At 37.5% G+C, this 17,754-nt stretch overlaps 1 protein-coding gene across 4 annotated transcripts in view; it reads right to left on the bottom strand.

The window, feature by feature from the left end:
* Window positions 1–13,131, bottom strand: part of VAMP4 (vesicle associated membrane protein 4) — a 29,773-nt gene extending 16,642 nt beyond the window's left edge. For 2 of the 4 annotated variants that reach the window (XM_072648633.1, XM_072648631.1), the window contains exons 1-4: window positions 12,846–13,131; window positions 5,343–5,467; window positions 3,698–3,744; window positions 2,056–2,106 (exon numbers count right to left, since the gene is read on the bottom strand). In XM_072648633.1, the coding sequence (XP_072504734.1) occupies window positions 2,056–2,106; window positions 3,698–3,744; window positions 5,343–5,408 (164 nt within the window). In that variant the 5' untranslated portion in view covers window positions 5,409–5,467; window positions 12,846–13,131. The remainder of the gene's footprint in view (window positions 1–2,055; window positions 2,107–3,697; window positions 3,745–5,342; window positions 5,468–12,845) is intronic. The other 2 variants (XM_072648634.1, XM_072648632.1) reach the window with 1 other exon arrangement.
* Between the last annotated feature and the right edge of the window lie 4,623 nt (window positions 13,132–17,754).

Genomic DNA, 17,754 nt, shown 5'->3' with positions numbered 1-17,754 from the left:
ATATTAAAGAGCATACCATAAAAACATTTAGAAAAAAAGCAGACCATCTATTTTTCAGTTATGGGTAGAAGATGTATTCTTAATGAAACAAGGGATAGAGATAATAACAAAAAATATATAACTGATTAAATGAAACTGAAAAGCTTCTGCACAAACAAAATTAATGCATCTAAGATAAGAAGGAAAGCAGACAAATAAGAAAAACATCTTTGTATGAAGTTTCTCGATAAAGGATTGGTATTCCAGACATACAGACAACTAACACACATACACATAGATACATGTGTGTGAATATATCAATGCGTACATACACACACATATATGAACAAAGGCATTTTCCAAGAGATAAGTGGTGTTCTCAGAATAAGAATTGCAAATTATTAACAACTACCTGAAAGAATGTTCCAATTCACTACTAATAAGAGAAATGCAAATTAAAACAACCTTGAGATTTTTACTATATACACACCAAACTGACAAAGATAACAAAAGATGGCAACAGTCAGTATTGGAAAAGCAGTAAGGAAGATGGGTACACTAGTAAACTGTTGGCGGGGCTATGAACCAATTCTACTATTTTGGAAAGCTATTTGGAATTATGCAAATAAATTGCTAAGATATTCATACCCTTTGACCCAGAGATTCCTCTACTAGGTTTATAACACAGAGAAGTCATTTGCTAAGAAGAAAGCTCCTATACACACCAAAATTATTTACAGCAGTATTTTTTTGAGGTCACAGAGAATTAGAAACAAAGTAGATGCTCATCAGTTGGAGAACAGCTGCACAAACAAACATTACATGAATGTAATGGAATATTACCGCACTATAAGAAATGATGAACATAATGAATACAGAGAAGCGTAAAAAGACTTACATGTTCTGATACAGAGTGAAGTAAGAAGAGTCAAGAAAATGATATTCACACAATATTACACAAAATAACATACAGCACACGATAATGTCCACAATGTAAATGGAAAGAACTACACAACAATCAAAAGTGAATATAGCAAAATTACCAAAAACATGCACGGCCCCAAAGAAGAGTTATGAGAACACAGGCCTACCCTGCTCCTCTGAACAGGTTAGAGGTCCACGGGAGTAGAATATTGCATATATTTTCTGACTATCTCTGTGTACTGATCAATTTGGCTGATTTTTTTCTTAAGTTTTTCTTTTTTTTTTTGTGATGCAGGATGGCTCTCTGGATACAGGAAGGAAGGAGATACTGGGAGAAGTTGTACTGATGTAAAAAAAAATATCAATTAAAAATCATTTTTAAGAAAAAAATAGAATATGAACTCTGGCTGGGAGGGCCCTTCGAGAGAGACAGCCTCATCATCCATTTCATGAATGAGGAAGGTGAAGCTCAGAGAGACTCAGTTCTCCAAAGTCACAGAACGAGTTAGTGATGGAGAAATAACTGACTAAAAAAAGGCCTTAAATGCGTAAAGAATAAATCCACACAACCCTGGAAGGGGGAGCTAAGATCTCATATTTTTAATGGAACAATGTTGAAAACGTTGAAAACATCCAAGAAAGTTCTTCAGATATCTCATCACAGTACGGGAGGAACTCGGGGCCAGTAGAGTGGAAGCTCGAGCAAGATCTCCCAAGTAGGAAGGTTTTGCGTACAGACTCTCATCCCAGAACTGGCCTTGCTAAATTTGGAAATGCTTAATCATCAGAAGATTGGCACTCGGATAAAGATTTTTGTTGTTGTTAATTAAGATGTAGCATGTTTACAGTTATACCAGCGGAAGTAATAACCACACCAATGTAATCATGGATCTTTGATGCTTTAAAATACTGTTTAAAAGCAGACCTTTAAAATATTTGTCTGAAAAATCATTTGTTTAACCAAGTGATCTTTTAAAAAAAAAATCACACACCTGGAATTAAAATTTTTCAACTTTGGTAAAATGATAATCAGACAAAACTTTGTGAAAGTACTATTGATTAGGTTCTTATAACACAAGGATGATTTAAGTCAACATGGATTCATCATAAGCAAATGTATATCATCAGATGGAGAAGTTCTGCAGAACTTACTGCCTAATTTTGTCATTCCGAGGTCCAAATTTTGGTCCAGATGGGCCCCTTCTGAAATCAAAGTAAAAAGTATACATTAACAGTGATTATTTTAAAAGACAAAAATCTATAAATGAAAGCCTTTTTTTAAGTATATAGCTAAGCCATTTCATGTAGTAAAATAGCATTTTACTGGTACATCTGCAGTTGTACCACACTAAATTTATTCTTGTACTTCATTCATATTCATTGCTAACCCAATCTTAGACAATTCATATTGATGTGATCATTTCTAGGGAATTAGATGCATGTAATTATCATTAATTATTCACTGTTGCTTCTAGTAAATGGATTTCAAAACATCACAAGGAATAAATCAAATATCAGTAACTGTAAAAGAGATAAGCTGAGCAACCAAAAATATGCCCCAAGAAAAGGAAAATTCACCACTCATTTTTTCAGTCAAAAAATGCTAGATGGCAGGATTGTGTAAAGAAATAATTCCTTCCAAAGATTAAAAATTTCAAAATATGTTATATTCCATAACTAGTTAGCATGAAATCTACATGACAGTATGAGAGATATAAATATGGCAACACTTCAAGTTATCTCTTTAATCTATTCACAATGTATCTCATCTTAACTACTTCTTTGCACTGGATATTATAAATAAATGTGGCAAATTGTAGTGAACATGTGGGATTGGGTGTGTATTAAAGGGCTTAAAATTACAGCCAAAAGTCCACCTTCATATACCAACATGATTAGTACTACTGAGGAAAAAGATCAGAAATAGCTTGGTGATGGCTCATTGTATAAACCTATATAACCTCCAAAAGTCATCTTCCCTAGTGTCTTATCCATCTCACCTCAAACTTAAACAAACCAGATCTATCTTTCTTTAAAATTCCTAGTACGGCTTCTCTAAACCACGTACACCTCCCCAAAACAGTCTCCTCAATACAGAGATTTTCAGAAGATCACAGAATGAGACTTGCAAAGATGAAAAGTTCTTTTTATCTCTCTCAAAAATAACCAAAGCAACAAGAAGCAAAACTGCTAAAAATCCAGACAAGAATATTTGAATTTCCCCCAAAATGAATAAATCAAAGAGTTTCAAAATAATACAAATAAGTTGCTCATCAATTGAAATAAAGGTTTTAAAGCAGTAGAAGCAATGAATATGGGAAAAAAAGGAACACACAATAATCTCAAGATCCTCAAATGGATATTACATTTAAGGAAGAATTAACAGTGGCAGAAAGTTACATATAAAAATGAAAAATGAATAGCAATTTTAAAAAATCTTGGGAGGAATTCATGCTAGAATTGAATGGTCCTCAAGAAGATCACAAGGAAATAATTTTAGAAGTTATTAATATAGAGAATAGAATAGAAAATTTGATAGTATTAACAGATAAAAATCATGAATTAATTGCAAAATATTAACCTTCATAAAAACCAAATGCTTTGAACTAAGACTACTCCCTAAAACTGGGCAACTGAAAAGTACAATGGTTAAAAAAAAAAAGTTCCTGAAGGCAAGATTAGAGAGAAGTAACTAGAATGTACTAAAATTAAACAATATCAGTTTGTGAATTATCCCCAAATGGGATGGAACAGATTTCATTTCTGTTCAACAAAGGACTTACAAAATACTTACAGGAAAAAATCCTCTTCTTCATCTGAATCTTCTTCCAAAAGGTTTCTCTGCAAAATATGGCACAATTATCTTTCTAGAAAACGCAACTTTATTCTTTAGCCTTCAAACTTTAATATGTCATGCATCAGATGAGTCTAAAATTTAAACAAATTCTCCAAAACTCCGTGCACTGAAGTTTTTTAAAAAAAATTTAATATGACCTTAGTAAGAAAATAGGCTTTAAAATATTTCTTTGCCAACAAGAATAATTTTTAAATGCTTGTTTGATTTCTATTGTCAATTATCAATTATATGCAAGTATTATTTCAGAAGACTTTATAAAAAACCCTTCTCTCTAATTATTTGGCTAACACCCTAGTTTGATATGTTCCATGGAATAAATTTTGTTCCCTTTTTTAGAACTCCTCTTTTGGAATTGCCTTCAGAGCCTTCAATACATCTTTTAGGGAAAAAAACCTTATCCTTTGAAGGTTCATTTGATATTTAAAAACAGCCAACTTTTCTGAGACAAAATCCAGCAAATATGATATATGAGCAAGTTGTACCTTTTTTCTTTTCTTTTTTTTCTTAAATCTCAAATAAGGTCAGACCATAAAAATGACAAAACTGATTTTTTAATTTCCTAAACTTGCAAAGACAATGTTCCTAGGGAAGAGTTCACGTGTTTTCTGGAGTGATGGAGGAAGTAGTATCAGACTAAGTGTGTATAGCCTTAGAAGATAACCACTTTAAAGGATAACACCCTATTTCCTACAAGTTTCTGGTATATCTGATTTGAGAAAAATAAGTCATACTTTTAAGTCACACTTCACACAAAGAAATGACTTTTTTTAAAAGGCAACTGTTAGACTATCTTCTTGGAATGCTATAGTTACTTAGTGGTTGGATGACTTAAAAGTTTACATCTGAACCCAGATTTTTTTTTTAAACAGACAATTTAGGTGTTCACTTCTGTGTGGTTTGAGATCATCAGCCTTGGCCCTTTAACAATAAATTACAGTTTAAATGATAAAAACAGGAAATTGTGGGAGCGCGCGCGCACGCACACACACACACACACAAAAAGCTTCTTCTTAATGTTTACTTGATAAAAAAAATTAGAAGGGCAGGACAAGTTTTGCTTTGTTAAGCTAAAATCTTTGCACGGTAAGGACTTCAATCAGCCAAGTAGATCAATAAAAAGAGATAAATGAATGCCTTCATTTCCTCAACAGGAATTTAAGTGCCTGCTAAAAAAGTAATCTACTTAACAATCCATTTCAAAATGTCTACTTTTAAAACGCTTCATGATTTTCAGATATAAGTGCAATTTTCATGTACTGTTCTCAAAATAGACTAGTCATTTAGATATTACATAATCTGCTTTTAAAAATTAGGTAATTATATACCTTTTAAAAAAATAAAAAAGATTCTGTCAGTAGGAAATTATGATACATAATGATGGGAGCATCTCAGTTAAGGAATTCATTGCTCTTGGCAAGAATCTCTCTACATATACACTTTGTTATATACACCAATAATAGATAAGAAATTAATTTAGTATAGTCAAATACTTTTAATTTTGTTCTAGACCATATGATTTAGAAAATGATAAAAACTATTATTGTGATTTACTATTTTTTACAGCTTCTTGCAAAGAACTTACCCTTTCACTCTTCACAGAACCAGTGACATCATCATCATTTAGGTGGCGCTTGAATTTAGGAGGCATCTTTGTTACTCAAAAAGCTGTTTTCCTTTTCCCGACTTTAAGAGGCAGGTATCCACCACCTTAAAGGGAAAAACCAACGTGTGTTGATGAATTCAGCTGATGTGAAACTTTTAATGCATCACATTCAATAGAGTAAGATCCGAAAGGTTTTAACCATCATGACATGTTAACATTCACCCAGTTCTTCCCTTGTCCTTACATGAACACAATCTTGTGAATAATTTTTAAAAGAATTATTCAGCTTTCAAAACCTATCTGGTTTTCTCAGATTACACTTAATCCCAAACCCACATTGACCACCTGTCTGTCCCTCCATCTTATTCTATTGCTTCTCATATCACTAAAATGAAGATCATCGAATTTTAGAGTTGAATGGGACCTTAGAGACGTAAGACTGAAATAAGAAAATAAAATACTGTAGTGTTGGTGGTGATGGTAGTAGTAGTAGCAGTAGGAGGAGGAGGAGGAGGAGGAGGAGCAGAAAGTAGATAGTACTTTTTAGTTTTGCAAAGTACTTCATAAATATCTCATTTGATCCTCACAAAAACCCTGGGAGGTAGGTTATTGTCCTCATTTTACATATGAAAAAACTGAGTCAGAGAGAAATTAAGTGACTTACCCTAGGTTACAAACTAAGGTAGGATTCAAACTCAGGTCTCTCTGAGTAAATACAGTCCAAGGCTCTATCCACTCTACTAACAGTTCCTGGCTCACCTTCAGCTTTTGCCCCCTCTCCCTCCACACCAACTGCTTCACCCTTAGGGGATGACTCCACCCTGAGGCCGACTCAGACTCTTCTTAATTCCTGACTAGAATTCACTCTCCTCTCTGCTCTCTCATCAATCTGCTTGACCTGCATACTGGCTTCGTAGAGCCCTGAGGATGGCTCTACCCTAAGGTCAACTCACTGCTTGGTGAATCCCTTTCTGGATTCTCCATGATCAGAGAAGGCCCAGATACACTGCTCTCATTCTCTTCAACTCACTCTCCATTCTGCTCTACCTCCAGGCACTGGTACCTTCTACCTCCCCACTACTACACCAGCTTTCCAATTCCCCATTATGCCTGTGTTCCATAATTAGAATATAAGTTCTTTGAGAACAGGAACTGTCTTGTTTTCATATCCCTAGCACTTAGCACACTGCTGGACACAGAGTAAGTCTAAATGCTTAAGAAATGTTTTTTAAATGAGCTAGGAGAAAGGATCAAGGAGAAATAAATCTAATAATCACACCAGGCTTCCTGAAAATTATGACTTGAAATCCCCAAATGAAAACTCCTGGAACAATTTAGCAAAAATCCAAAGCTTCCAGGACAAATAAAAAAACTGACAGGAAGCAAAAAAGAAAAAAAGAGTCAGAATCTAGATCACAGAAAGAAGACCAGCTGCCATTGTAAAGGAGAAGGCAACCTGGAATTCAACATTCCAAAATGCAAAAGATTTGACAAAACTGAGTATAAATCCTACAAGAGAAAAAACTTCCAATCATTCCTGATGAAAAGGCTAGAACTAAGTGGAAACTTTGAAATGCAAACATTTGATCAAGGAAAACATCAAAAGGAAAATTTGTTTGATCACTTTCAAAGTACAAGATTATAAATTGTTTACATTCTAACAGAGAAAAAAGAAATGTGCCCTTTCATAATTCTAATGTCTTTGATTGCCACAATGAAAGGTAAATAGGCAGGCAGAGCCTAGAAGTAGTTCTCTTCTGTTTTGATGATCTTAGAAGACAATAGGAGGGATAGCACAATTTACTAAGGAGAAAAGGAAGGAAAAGGAACTTACTATCTCATGTAATAGGAGTGTAAGAAATGAACACTTTAAAAACAAGGAAAAAAAGATGGGTGGAACAAGTGTCACATGAACTTCACTTTCTTCTGAACCACACAAAGAAAGGCTGAACACATCATATACACAAAGAATATTAATAATAATAATAATAATAGCTAACATTTACATAAAACTTACTATGCAATAGGCATTGCTAAGTGCTTTACAATTATTATCTCATTTGATCCTCACAACAACCATGGGAGGTAAGATGCTACGATTATCTCCATTTTACAGATGGAGAAACTGAGGCAGAGAGTAAGTAACTTGCCCAGGATCACACAGCTAGTAAGTATCCCAGGTCAAATCTGAATTTAGGTCTTCCTGATTCCAGGCTCAGAGCTCTATCTACTGCCCCCACCTAGCTGCCCAGTACAATTCAAATTAAGGTAACTGAGATGTCACTTTGCATCCATCAGATTAGCAAAAATGACAATTGTTAGAAGGCCAATGGGAAAATAGGAACAATAACCACCGCTGGTGGAGCTATGAATTTATCAGGCTATTCTGGCAAATGACTTGGACTGAGGACCAAAAGGTTACCAAACTGCACATAACCTTTGTTACAACTAATCTTAGGTCACAAAGAGATCATAGGAGTAGGAAAAGGACCCATGTGTGTATGTATAGATATGTCAATATATCAGCTATTTTTGTTGTACGTAAAAAAGGTGTGCCCATCAGTTGGGGAATAACTGGACAAATTATGGTATGTTAATGTAATGGCATACTATTGTGCTCTAAGAAACAATAAAATTGATGGTTTCAGAGGAACCTGGGAGGATCATACGCACTGGTGACCTGCCAAATAATTTACATAATAACAAAAACATTACAAAGACAAACTGAAGGACCTTAGAATTCTAATCCAAGCAATAACTAACTCCAGAGGGCTGATGATGAAGCATGCTACCCACATCCTGACAGGTAACAGACTCAAGGTAAATCTTTCAGACACAGAATACTCAGAATAAGACATGCATTATCTATTACAGCTAACATGGGAATTTGTTTTGCTTGACTACAGCTGTAAAGACAGATTTTGGTTTTGAATTGTGGGGAACAGGAAGGGCAGTGGACCTAGGTAGAAGGTACTCAAAATGAAAAGGAAGGCAAGAAAGTCACTGAAACATTTTTTTTAAATATACAGAAAAAAAAAAACCAGACTGAAAGTCAGTAAGACTCAGACATGTAAGATGACTTTGAAAGTTACATTTTTAATTTCTATTTAAAAGAAAAGCAAGTTGTACATAAGAGATTTACTGCTTCTTGCACAATTCTCCTTTTCTGTTCTACTATATATATTTCATTTAGTGTTTGTTATATTCTGAATTTTTTTTAAAAATGCAAATACTTACCTAAAACAATCAAAATGGTGGTTAAATAATTAGTTTTGAATGAGATAGAGAATTTTGTCCTTCAAAGGGAGGCAGGAATGTGATATATTAGAAAGAGTACTTGATTTAGACTGAGAAAACCTGGATATGAATGTCACTGATACTGTATACAACTCCCTTAACCTCAATTCAACAACCATTATTTACATGTCTGCTACGCGTCAGGCACTGTGCTAAGTTCTGGGGACAGAATGTGTATATAAGTGAAAGCATTTTGTAAACTGCAAAACTTGGCAAGGTATCATGGGTAATAAAGCTGCCAATTGTTGTTGGCTTAGGTGAGCATGGGCAAGATTATAAGTTATAAAGAAAAACAACAAACTATTAGCAAATCATGAAGTTTTGTCTATTCTACATACCTGCATTTTAAAATCAAAATTCCCACTCTTGGTTAGTGTCCTGTCTATAATTCTTTCACTTCCACAAAAGCATCTTCTGTATGAATAAGTGATTCTTAGAAGTCAGACGAGGACATGAATCAAGCTACATTTAAAGCCCTCAGATGCAAATGTGACTTAAATATGGATCAGGTCAAAACATTTTAATCAAAGGTTGGGGTTGGCTCAGGTCAAAAAGATTCCAAAACGTAAATTTCCAAAACTGTTAATCAGTTAGTCTCCAGGCTATGCCATGTAATCCCCAAGTCACTCCTTAAATGAACATAATTAGTATCTGACTGACAAGGAGTCAAGAGTTCCACTGAATGACCTAAATGTCCTGTATAATCAATTAGATCACCACCACATAGCTCTCTAACTCACAGAAGCTTCAAGTTTGTTTTGTGGGAAGTTTTTGTTGTCTAAATTAGAAGACTTTTCTATTTCACTGACGTGGGTATTTCAACGTTCATGTGATTCCCAAGATTATGTGCCAGTGTAACTAGGAAACACTGACTATACCAACACCTTCAGGCTCCCTTTTTTCACAGCCACAATACCTCCCAAAAGCACCATAAAATCCAACTATTATTATCATAAATTATGTCAAAGCTCCTGGGGCAACGACAAGAGCAGAATTAAGCATATGCAGAAAAGAGCAACAAAGGATATGAGCAAAATTGGCCTTCTCTCCATTCCTCAGAGACAATGCTTCATCTCCCAACTACCTTGTGTTTATTCCGTAAAAACACACACATACATACACATACATGTGTGTATGTACTAGCTATGTCTTTGGTTAGAATGTTAGCTACTTTAGAGTTGGGATTATTTCATTCTTTGTATTTAAAGCTCCAGTACCTAGCACAGTTCCTGGTATACAGTAGGTACTTAGTAAGTGCTTGATTGACTGGCAGGCTGCCTAACCCAGTTTAAAGGCAAGTGGTTAAAAGGAACCAGTTCCATTGGTTTAAATATTTAATGCAAAGTGGGCCTAATGAGGAAAATGATCTTTTTGACAAAAAACATTTGTCCTGGGAACACAATGTTTAATGGGAAAAATCCCTGCAGCATTCTCATTTTTCTTTCCTTACTTTAGACATAAGTCTGCCAGGACATTAGTTATAATTTCAACACAGTTTCCTAATGATCAGTTGAAAGATCAAAAATGAAAATCGTTCCATAAATTATTTTGTCTACAAATACCAAAAAAATGGATTGAGTGCTTTTTACAGAAATGACTAAATTTGGGCACTTAGACTCTAGCTATATAGCATTTTATCCAACTACAACTTTTAAGGTGTAAACCTCCCAGCAGATTGTAAGTGCAGGGGAACCCTAAAGCCCCTAACACACTGCACAGTTAGTCACTCAAATGTTTGTTGAATTGACTTCCATTGCCAAAAGGTGTCCCTGATTCCACAAAGGTAAGAAATACTATGCTCCAACTACAGACTTTGTTCTTTCTATTCCTTCCTTCCCTTTCTTAAGTTCTTTAATAACTCTTCCAACAGAGGCAGTTAGTATTTGATATTTAAGTCACAATAAACCTATGTTTATGTGCAGAGAATGGTGTGAGATGCTTCACTTTCATTCACAGATAAACCATGATGGCAAATATTGTTATGGATTTGGAATCAGACTGAGTTCAAATCAAATCCCAGTTCAATCACTGAATCCATAAACATTGATTAAGAACCTAATATGGGCAACTAGGTAACATAGAGCACTGGTTCTGAAGCCAGGAAGACATCTTCCTGGGTTCAAATCTGGCCTTAGACACTTAACTAGCTCTGTGAACCTGGGTAAGTCATTTAACCCTGTTTGCCTCAGTTTCCTCATCTGTAAAATAAGCTGGAGAAGAAAATGGCAAACCACTCCAGCATCTTTGCCAAGAAAACCCCAAATGGGGTCATGGAGACAGAAACAACTGAAAGTTAGCAAACAACCGCAAGAACCTTAATATGTGCCAGATACCGTAATCAAAGCTGAGGTCACAAAAATGAGAAAAGAAATAGTCTTTGCCCTCTGTCCATCAACAAGCATTTATCAAGCGTTTATGATGTATCTGATACTGCTGTATCAGCTCCTCCAGATGGGTCTGTCAGGGAAAGTAACTGCAAACATACAAGTAAACAGAAAATATACACTAACAGCTGGGAAGAAGGGAAGGGTAGATAAAGGCCTAGGGCTGGGGATGGCCCTTAAGCAGAGAGTATATCTGAAGGCTTCTTCAAAGGGCAGGATGGGAGAGTGCGGACTCTTAGGTAAGGCTGACCAATTCGTAAACATCCAACTTGTCATACTGTCTTAAATATGACAAAGAACCAGGTTACTATTAATTATGATTCCCCAAATCCCCTAGAACATAACACCCTAACCCTATAACATTTTTATAAAACTTCAGCTTTAAGGAGCTAGATTACGGAGCCATCAGCGTATATAGCATAAAGAACACTGGATATGGAGTCAGACAGCCTGAGTTCATCTCTTGGAGCCTTAACTTCCTCATCTATAAAATAAGGCGGTGGGAACTGACTAGCTCCAATGTCTCTTCAATCTCTAAATTCTCCTCTAGGATAAGAGCTTGTATAAAATTACAGTCTTTCCTCTTTCTCCTCCTTTAAGATCTTTAGTTTCTGGTACACAGAAATACAATAAAAAAAAGTTGATCTGTGAGTTATTTACAAAGCAAGTCAATTGGTGACAGACACATTCATACCAAAGAGTGGTTGAATAGGGGCTGGCCCACAATGCCTAAAGGAAGCAAGGTAGCACAGGGAAATCACAGGGCTACAATGCGCAAGATTCCACTTCAAATTCTGCCTCAGACTTTTACTTTGCCCTGAGAGCCTGGGCAAATCACTTAACTTCTTTCCGCCTCAGTTTCTTTATCTGTAAAATAAGGATAATAACAGTACCTACCACGGTGCCTGCTGAATGAGAAGTCAGCAATGAAGCACTTGGCAAAACTTAGCAGTGCTACAGAGATGTTCATTATTAACCTTCCACAGCGGTCAAAAATGTTCGGTGGCTTCAGAACCCCCATGTGAGGGAACTAACTTCCTCTATTCCCAGCAATTGAAGAGCTGCTTGGGACACCAAAAGGTTAAGTGACTAGCCCAGGGTTCCTAGCCAGCAGACATCAGTCAGTCGGTCAACAAACATTTAGTAAGTGGCTACAATGTATCAGGTACTGGGCTAAGCTTTGGGGCCAAAGGAATTCAGTCTGGAAACAACATGACAACCGCTAGGCACAAACAAGCTACGGACAGGAAAAACGGGAAATAATCGGGAGGGCCAGAATTCTTTAATTCTTAGTAATAGTCACAGCTAAAAGTTACGTGGTGGTGTTGCACTACTGGCAAAGAGCTTTACATGCACCGTGCGCCCCAGAGTCTTAATGCAGTTTAAAACTACTAAAGCTTCACCAGTTCCTCTGCGGTGCCTCAACTGTTTTACTTAATTGGAAGTGGGCGAAACTGGGAAAGGCTTCTGGTACAAGAAGGGATGCTGGACGGCACTCGAACCCAAGGCTCCCCCCGTCGCCGGCTGCCTCGGTCATCATCAGCCCGTTTCATCCCCCCAAGGCTGAGAGCGCCCCCCTACTCGCCCTCGCCCCCGCCCCGTCCCTCCAGGGACGTCCGCCCATCTGTTCCCTCCCCACGGCCGATCGCGGCCCCCGTGCCCGCCCCCACCCTCACCGGCTCGGGCTCCATCCCAGCCCCGAGCCGGAGGACGGCCGGCGGGGCCGGCCCGGACTGGCCGTTGGGGCCAGCGGCTATTCCGTCCGCAGTGACCCCGCCACCCGCTGGGGCTCCCCCGGTACCTGGGCGTCCGCCGGGAGGCTGCTGGTCGCCCCTCGGAGCCAGGCCAGGCCGAGCCGAGCCGAGCCCGACCGGCAGAGCTGGGCGGGGGGAGGGAAGGGGAGGAAGGAGGAAGGAAGGAGGAAGGGGAGGAGGGGAAGGGGGAAATGGCCGCGGGCGCTGACCCAGCGTCAGCCGCTCGGCTAGTCCGCCGCCCGCTCGGACCAGCGAGCATCCAGGCGCTCGGCGCTCCCCGCTCTTCCGCAGGGCAGGCTGGAGGAGGGGGCGGGGCGGGGGCGGGGCTGCTGCGGCGCAGGCGGCCGCGATCGCCGAGTGGATCGATGACCCGAGAATCCGGCTGCGAGAGTCCAGCTGCGGGAGCCCAGGCGGACTGCGTCCTGGCTGAGCCCGCGACCCAGACGGGGTGCTCCCTTCGACTCACCACGCTGTCCCCTCCGTGCACACGCTCCTGGGGAGTTATCAGCTGGGGGGGCTGCCGTCTGGGGACACCTGTCCGCGGGAGGATGGCCATCCGGCCGGACAGGGGGCGGTCCTCTCCTCCCCCATCCCCGTGGGATGCTTGGGGACGATCCGGGTAGGGAAGAGAACCTTGTCGAAGGAAAGAAAGATCGGGAATTCTAGGGCAGAAGAGAGTTTTGTCAGTACAGGAGGGAGGAGAAAAAAGGAGAGTGCTGACGTTCGGAGCTGAGCAGATTCTTTATGGAAAAACGAAGCCCCGCAGACCTTCGCCGGGGCTCCTCTGCCATCTCTTGGCAGCCTCAGCCCCGTGTCCATGTGATGTTGGCTAAAGCCCTTCAGACTTAAGCATCGGTAGCGTCTCTCCCGACAGGGTATTCCCAGCTATCTTCATCCCATGCCAGAATTCATTCATTCTCAGGGATAGTGATGGCTTAAAATTAAGCAGTGCTTTAGTGTTGGCAAAGAGTATAGACGTGTCTCCAAAAGCTTAATGCAGTTTTAAGCTATTATAGCATACGTATTTCATTTGTGGTATCTCATTATCTCATTTGTTTTACCTGTCTGCTCCTTGTATTCATTAATTTGTTTTGGCCGTATTCGGTGTTTTGTTTATTATTTCAGGTTCTTTCATTCTCACTTTTGGACCTTTGTTTTTATTTTATTACGTTGAATCCTGTTCCCTGCCTCTATTCTGTGCAAGGTGTTTTATGAACGTTACCTGTGACTTTGACAGGAGTTCTTAACCTGGAGTCCGTGAACTTTTAAAAAAGTTTATAAGGATGTTTCAATATAACTGGTTTCCTTTTAAAGGCAAAAAGTGCCACCTATAGTAAAAGCAGGCACACTATATCAGATAAAGGGAGGAGGAAGGGATAGAATTTGGAACTCAAACCTTTTCATTAAAAAAATTTTAAAAATTGTTTTTACGTGTAATGAGGGAAAAATAAATTATTTTTTTAAAAAGAAAAAAGCAGCAGGTTCAGTAAGTGGTACAGTAGACAGAATTCTGGACCTAGAATCAGGAAGAACAGGAAGAATCAAATTCAGCTTCAGTAACTTACTAACTGTGTGACCCTGGGCATGTCGTTAAATCCCTGTCTGCTTCAGTTTCCTCAACTGTAAAAAAAGGATGATAATAGCACCTAATGTTATTGTGATCATCAAATGAGATCATATTTGTAGAGTGTGGTACATAGTAGGCACTTAATAAATGTTTGTTTGCTTCCTTTTTAATATTGGACATATTGTTTTATGCACTTAAAAACATCATTTCCAGAAGGGGTCCACTCTATAGGTCTCACTAGACTGTTTAAGGGATTCATGACAGGTAAGATCTCCTGCTTTAAGAATACCTTACACAAAGAAAATTATAGACCAATTTCTCTAATGAATTTAGATGCAAAAATTTTAAATAAAATATTAGCAAAGAGACTTTGACCAAGTTTAGGATTTATACCAGGAATTCAAGGCTGGTTCAATATTAGGAAAACTATCAGTATAATTGACTATATCAACAACAAAATTAACAGAAATCATGATTATCTCAATAGATGCAGAAAAAGCTTTTGACAAAATACAGCACCTATTCCTATTAAAAACACTAGAGAGCATAGGAATAAATGGAGTCTTCCTTAAAATGATAAGTAGTATCTATCAAAAACCATCAGCAAGCATTATATGTAACAGGGATAAGCTAGATGCATTTCCAATAAGATTAGGGGTAAAACAAGGATGTCCATTATCACCACTATTCTCCAATATTGTACTAGAAATGTTAGCTTTAACAGTAAGAGAAGAAATCAAGATTGGAGGAATTAGAATAGGCAAAGAAGAAATAAAGCTGTCACTCTTTGAAGATGATATGATGGTATGTACTTCAGAGAATATAATAAATGAAATAATAAGCAACTTTAGCAAAGTTGAAGGGTATAAAACAAACTCATATAAATCATTAGTGTTTCTATATTTTACTAACAAAGCCCAACAGCAGGAGATCAAAAGAGAAATTCCTTTTAAAGTTACTGTGGATATTATAAAATATTTGGGAGTCTACCAGCCAAGACAAACCTAGGAACTATATGAATACAATTACAAAATACTTTTCATACAAATAAAGTCAGATTTAGGTAATTTGAAAAATATTAGTTGCTCATGGGTAGATTAAGCTAATATACTAAATAAATAAACAATTCTTCCTAAATTAATTACTTGTTCAGTGCTATACTAATCAAACTGCCAACAATTACTTTATAGAGCTAGAAAAAATAATAATAAAATTCATCTGGAAGACCAAAAGTTCCAGAATATCAAGGGAATTAATGGAAAGAAATGCAAGGGAAGGTGGCCTAGTTATACCAGATCTTAAATTGTATTATAAAGCAGCAATCATCAAAACTACTTGGTACTGTCTAGAAAAAAGAGTGATGAATCAGTAAAATAGATGAGGTACACAAGGCACAGTAGTCAATGACTACAGTAATCTACTGTTACATAAACCCAAAGACTCCAGCTTCTGGGATAAGAACCCACTATTTAACAAACACTGCTGGGAAAACTGGAAAATAATATGGTAGAAACTAGGCATAGATCAACATCTTATACTGTATATCAAGATAAAGTCAAAATGGGTACACAATAGATATAAAAGCTAATACCATAAGCAAACTAGGAGAGCAAGGAATAGTTTGCCTGTCAGATTTATGGAGAACTGAAGAATTTATGACCAAACAAGAGATAGAGAACATTATGAAATACAAAATTGATCATTTTGATTACATTAAATTGAAAAGTTTTTGGACAAACAAAGCCGCAACCAAGATTAGATGGGAAGCAGAAAGCTTGAAAACAATTTTACAAGCAGCATTTCTGATAAAGGCCTCATTTCTAAAATATGTAGAAAACAGTCAAATCTATAAGAATACAAATTACTCCCCAATTGATAAATGGGCACAGAAAATGAATAATTAGTTTCAGATTAAAGCTATCTATAGTCATAGGAAAAAGTGCTCTAAATCACTATTGGTTAGAGAAATGCAAATCAAAACAATTCTAAGGTACCACATCACACCTATGAGATTGGCTAACATGACAAAACAGGAAAATGATAAATGTTAGAGAAGATGTAGGAAAATTGGAACACTAACACATTGTTGGTAGAATTATGAACTGATCCAGTCATTCTGGAGAGCAATTTGAAAATATGTCCAAAGGGCTATAAAACTGTGCATACTCCTTGACCCAACAATACCATTTTTAGTCTATCCCAAAGAGATCATAAAAATGGGAGGACCTACATGTATAAAAATATTTATAGCACCTCATTTTGTGGTGTACAAGAATTGGAAATTGAAGGGATATCTATCAATTGGGGAATGGCTGCACAAGTTGTGGTATATGAATGTAATGGAATACTACTGTTTCATAAGAAATGATGATCATGTGGACTTTCAGAAAAACCTGGAAAGGCTTAAATGAACTGATGCTGAGGGAAGTGAACAGAAATTTGTACACAGCAAAAGCCATGTTGTTCGATGACTAACTGATAGACTTAGTTCTTCTCAGCAGTGCAAGGATCTAAGACTGATAATATGTTTAATATGAAGGTTTATGTAGCACCTATATCAGATTGCATGGCCTCTTGGGGAGCAGTGGGGAGAGGGAGAAAATTTAGAACTCAAAATCATATAGAAGTGAGTGTTAAAAGTTAAAAATTAATTAATAAAATAAAACAAAAAAACATACCTTACACAGAGGTAGCTAGAGGATAGAGCACTGACCCAGGAGTCAGGAGGATCTAAGTTTAAATTCCACCTCGGACAATTGTTGTGTGACCCTGTCACTTAACCCTGATTGCCTCCATTAAAAACAAAAATTAAGGAATACCTTATACAACAATTTGGAATATTCAAAGGATTTCCACATGAATGAGTTTGTTTGATCCTGAAATAAGTAGGATAGATGACAGGAATTATTAACCCCACTTTATAGAGGAGCAACTTCATGTTTGTAAGATTAAATGACTTTATTGAGAACACAGAGCTAGTTAAGACATGAGACTTGAATTCCATCCACACTATGCACTATTCCCATTATGCCACATTTCTTTTTCTTTTGGGACCTGTGATTTCATTGATGTTGGGATTTTCCGGTCAGAAACATCCCTTTACCACAGAGAGTTGCCCAGCATCAACTAGAGGTTGAGTGATTTGCCCATATTGCCAGTAGGTATCAGAGATTGTACTCAAAGCCAAGTCTTCCAACTCTGAGACCTACTCACTTTTCTGCAATGTCACATTGCCTCTCATACCACTGATTTAAAAAAATAGAAATGAAAACAGTAAGAGTAGACAGTAGGAAAGAGGAAAAACAGAAGAAAAGAAACAGCCCCAAGAACAGCAAAGAATAAATAACAGTAGCAACCTGTAATAATCCTGGTTTTACAGAGCATCATGC

The sequence above is a fragment of the Notamacropus eugenii genome, chromosome 2 (assembly GCF_028372415.1).
Source record: "Notamacropus eugenii isolate mMacEug1 chromosome 2, mMacEug1.pri_v2, whole genome shotgun sequence".
NCBI lineage: Eukaryota > Metazoa > Chordata > Mammalia > Diprotodontia > Macropodidae > Notamacropus > Notamacropus eugenii.
This window is presented reverse-complemented; position numbering and strand designations above follow the sequence as displayed.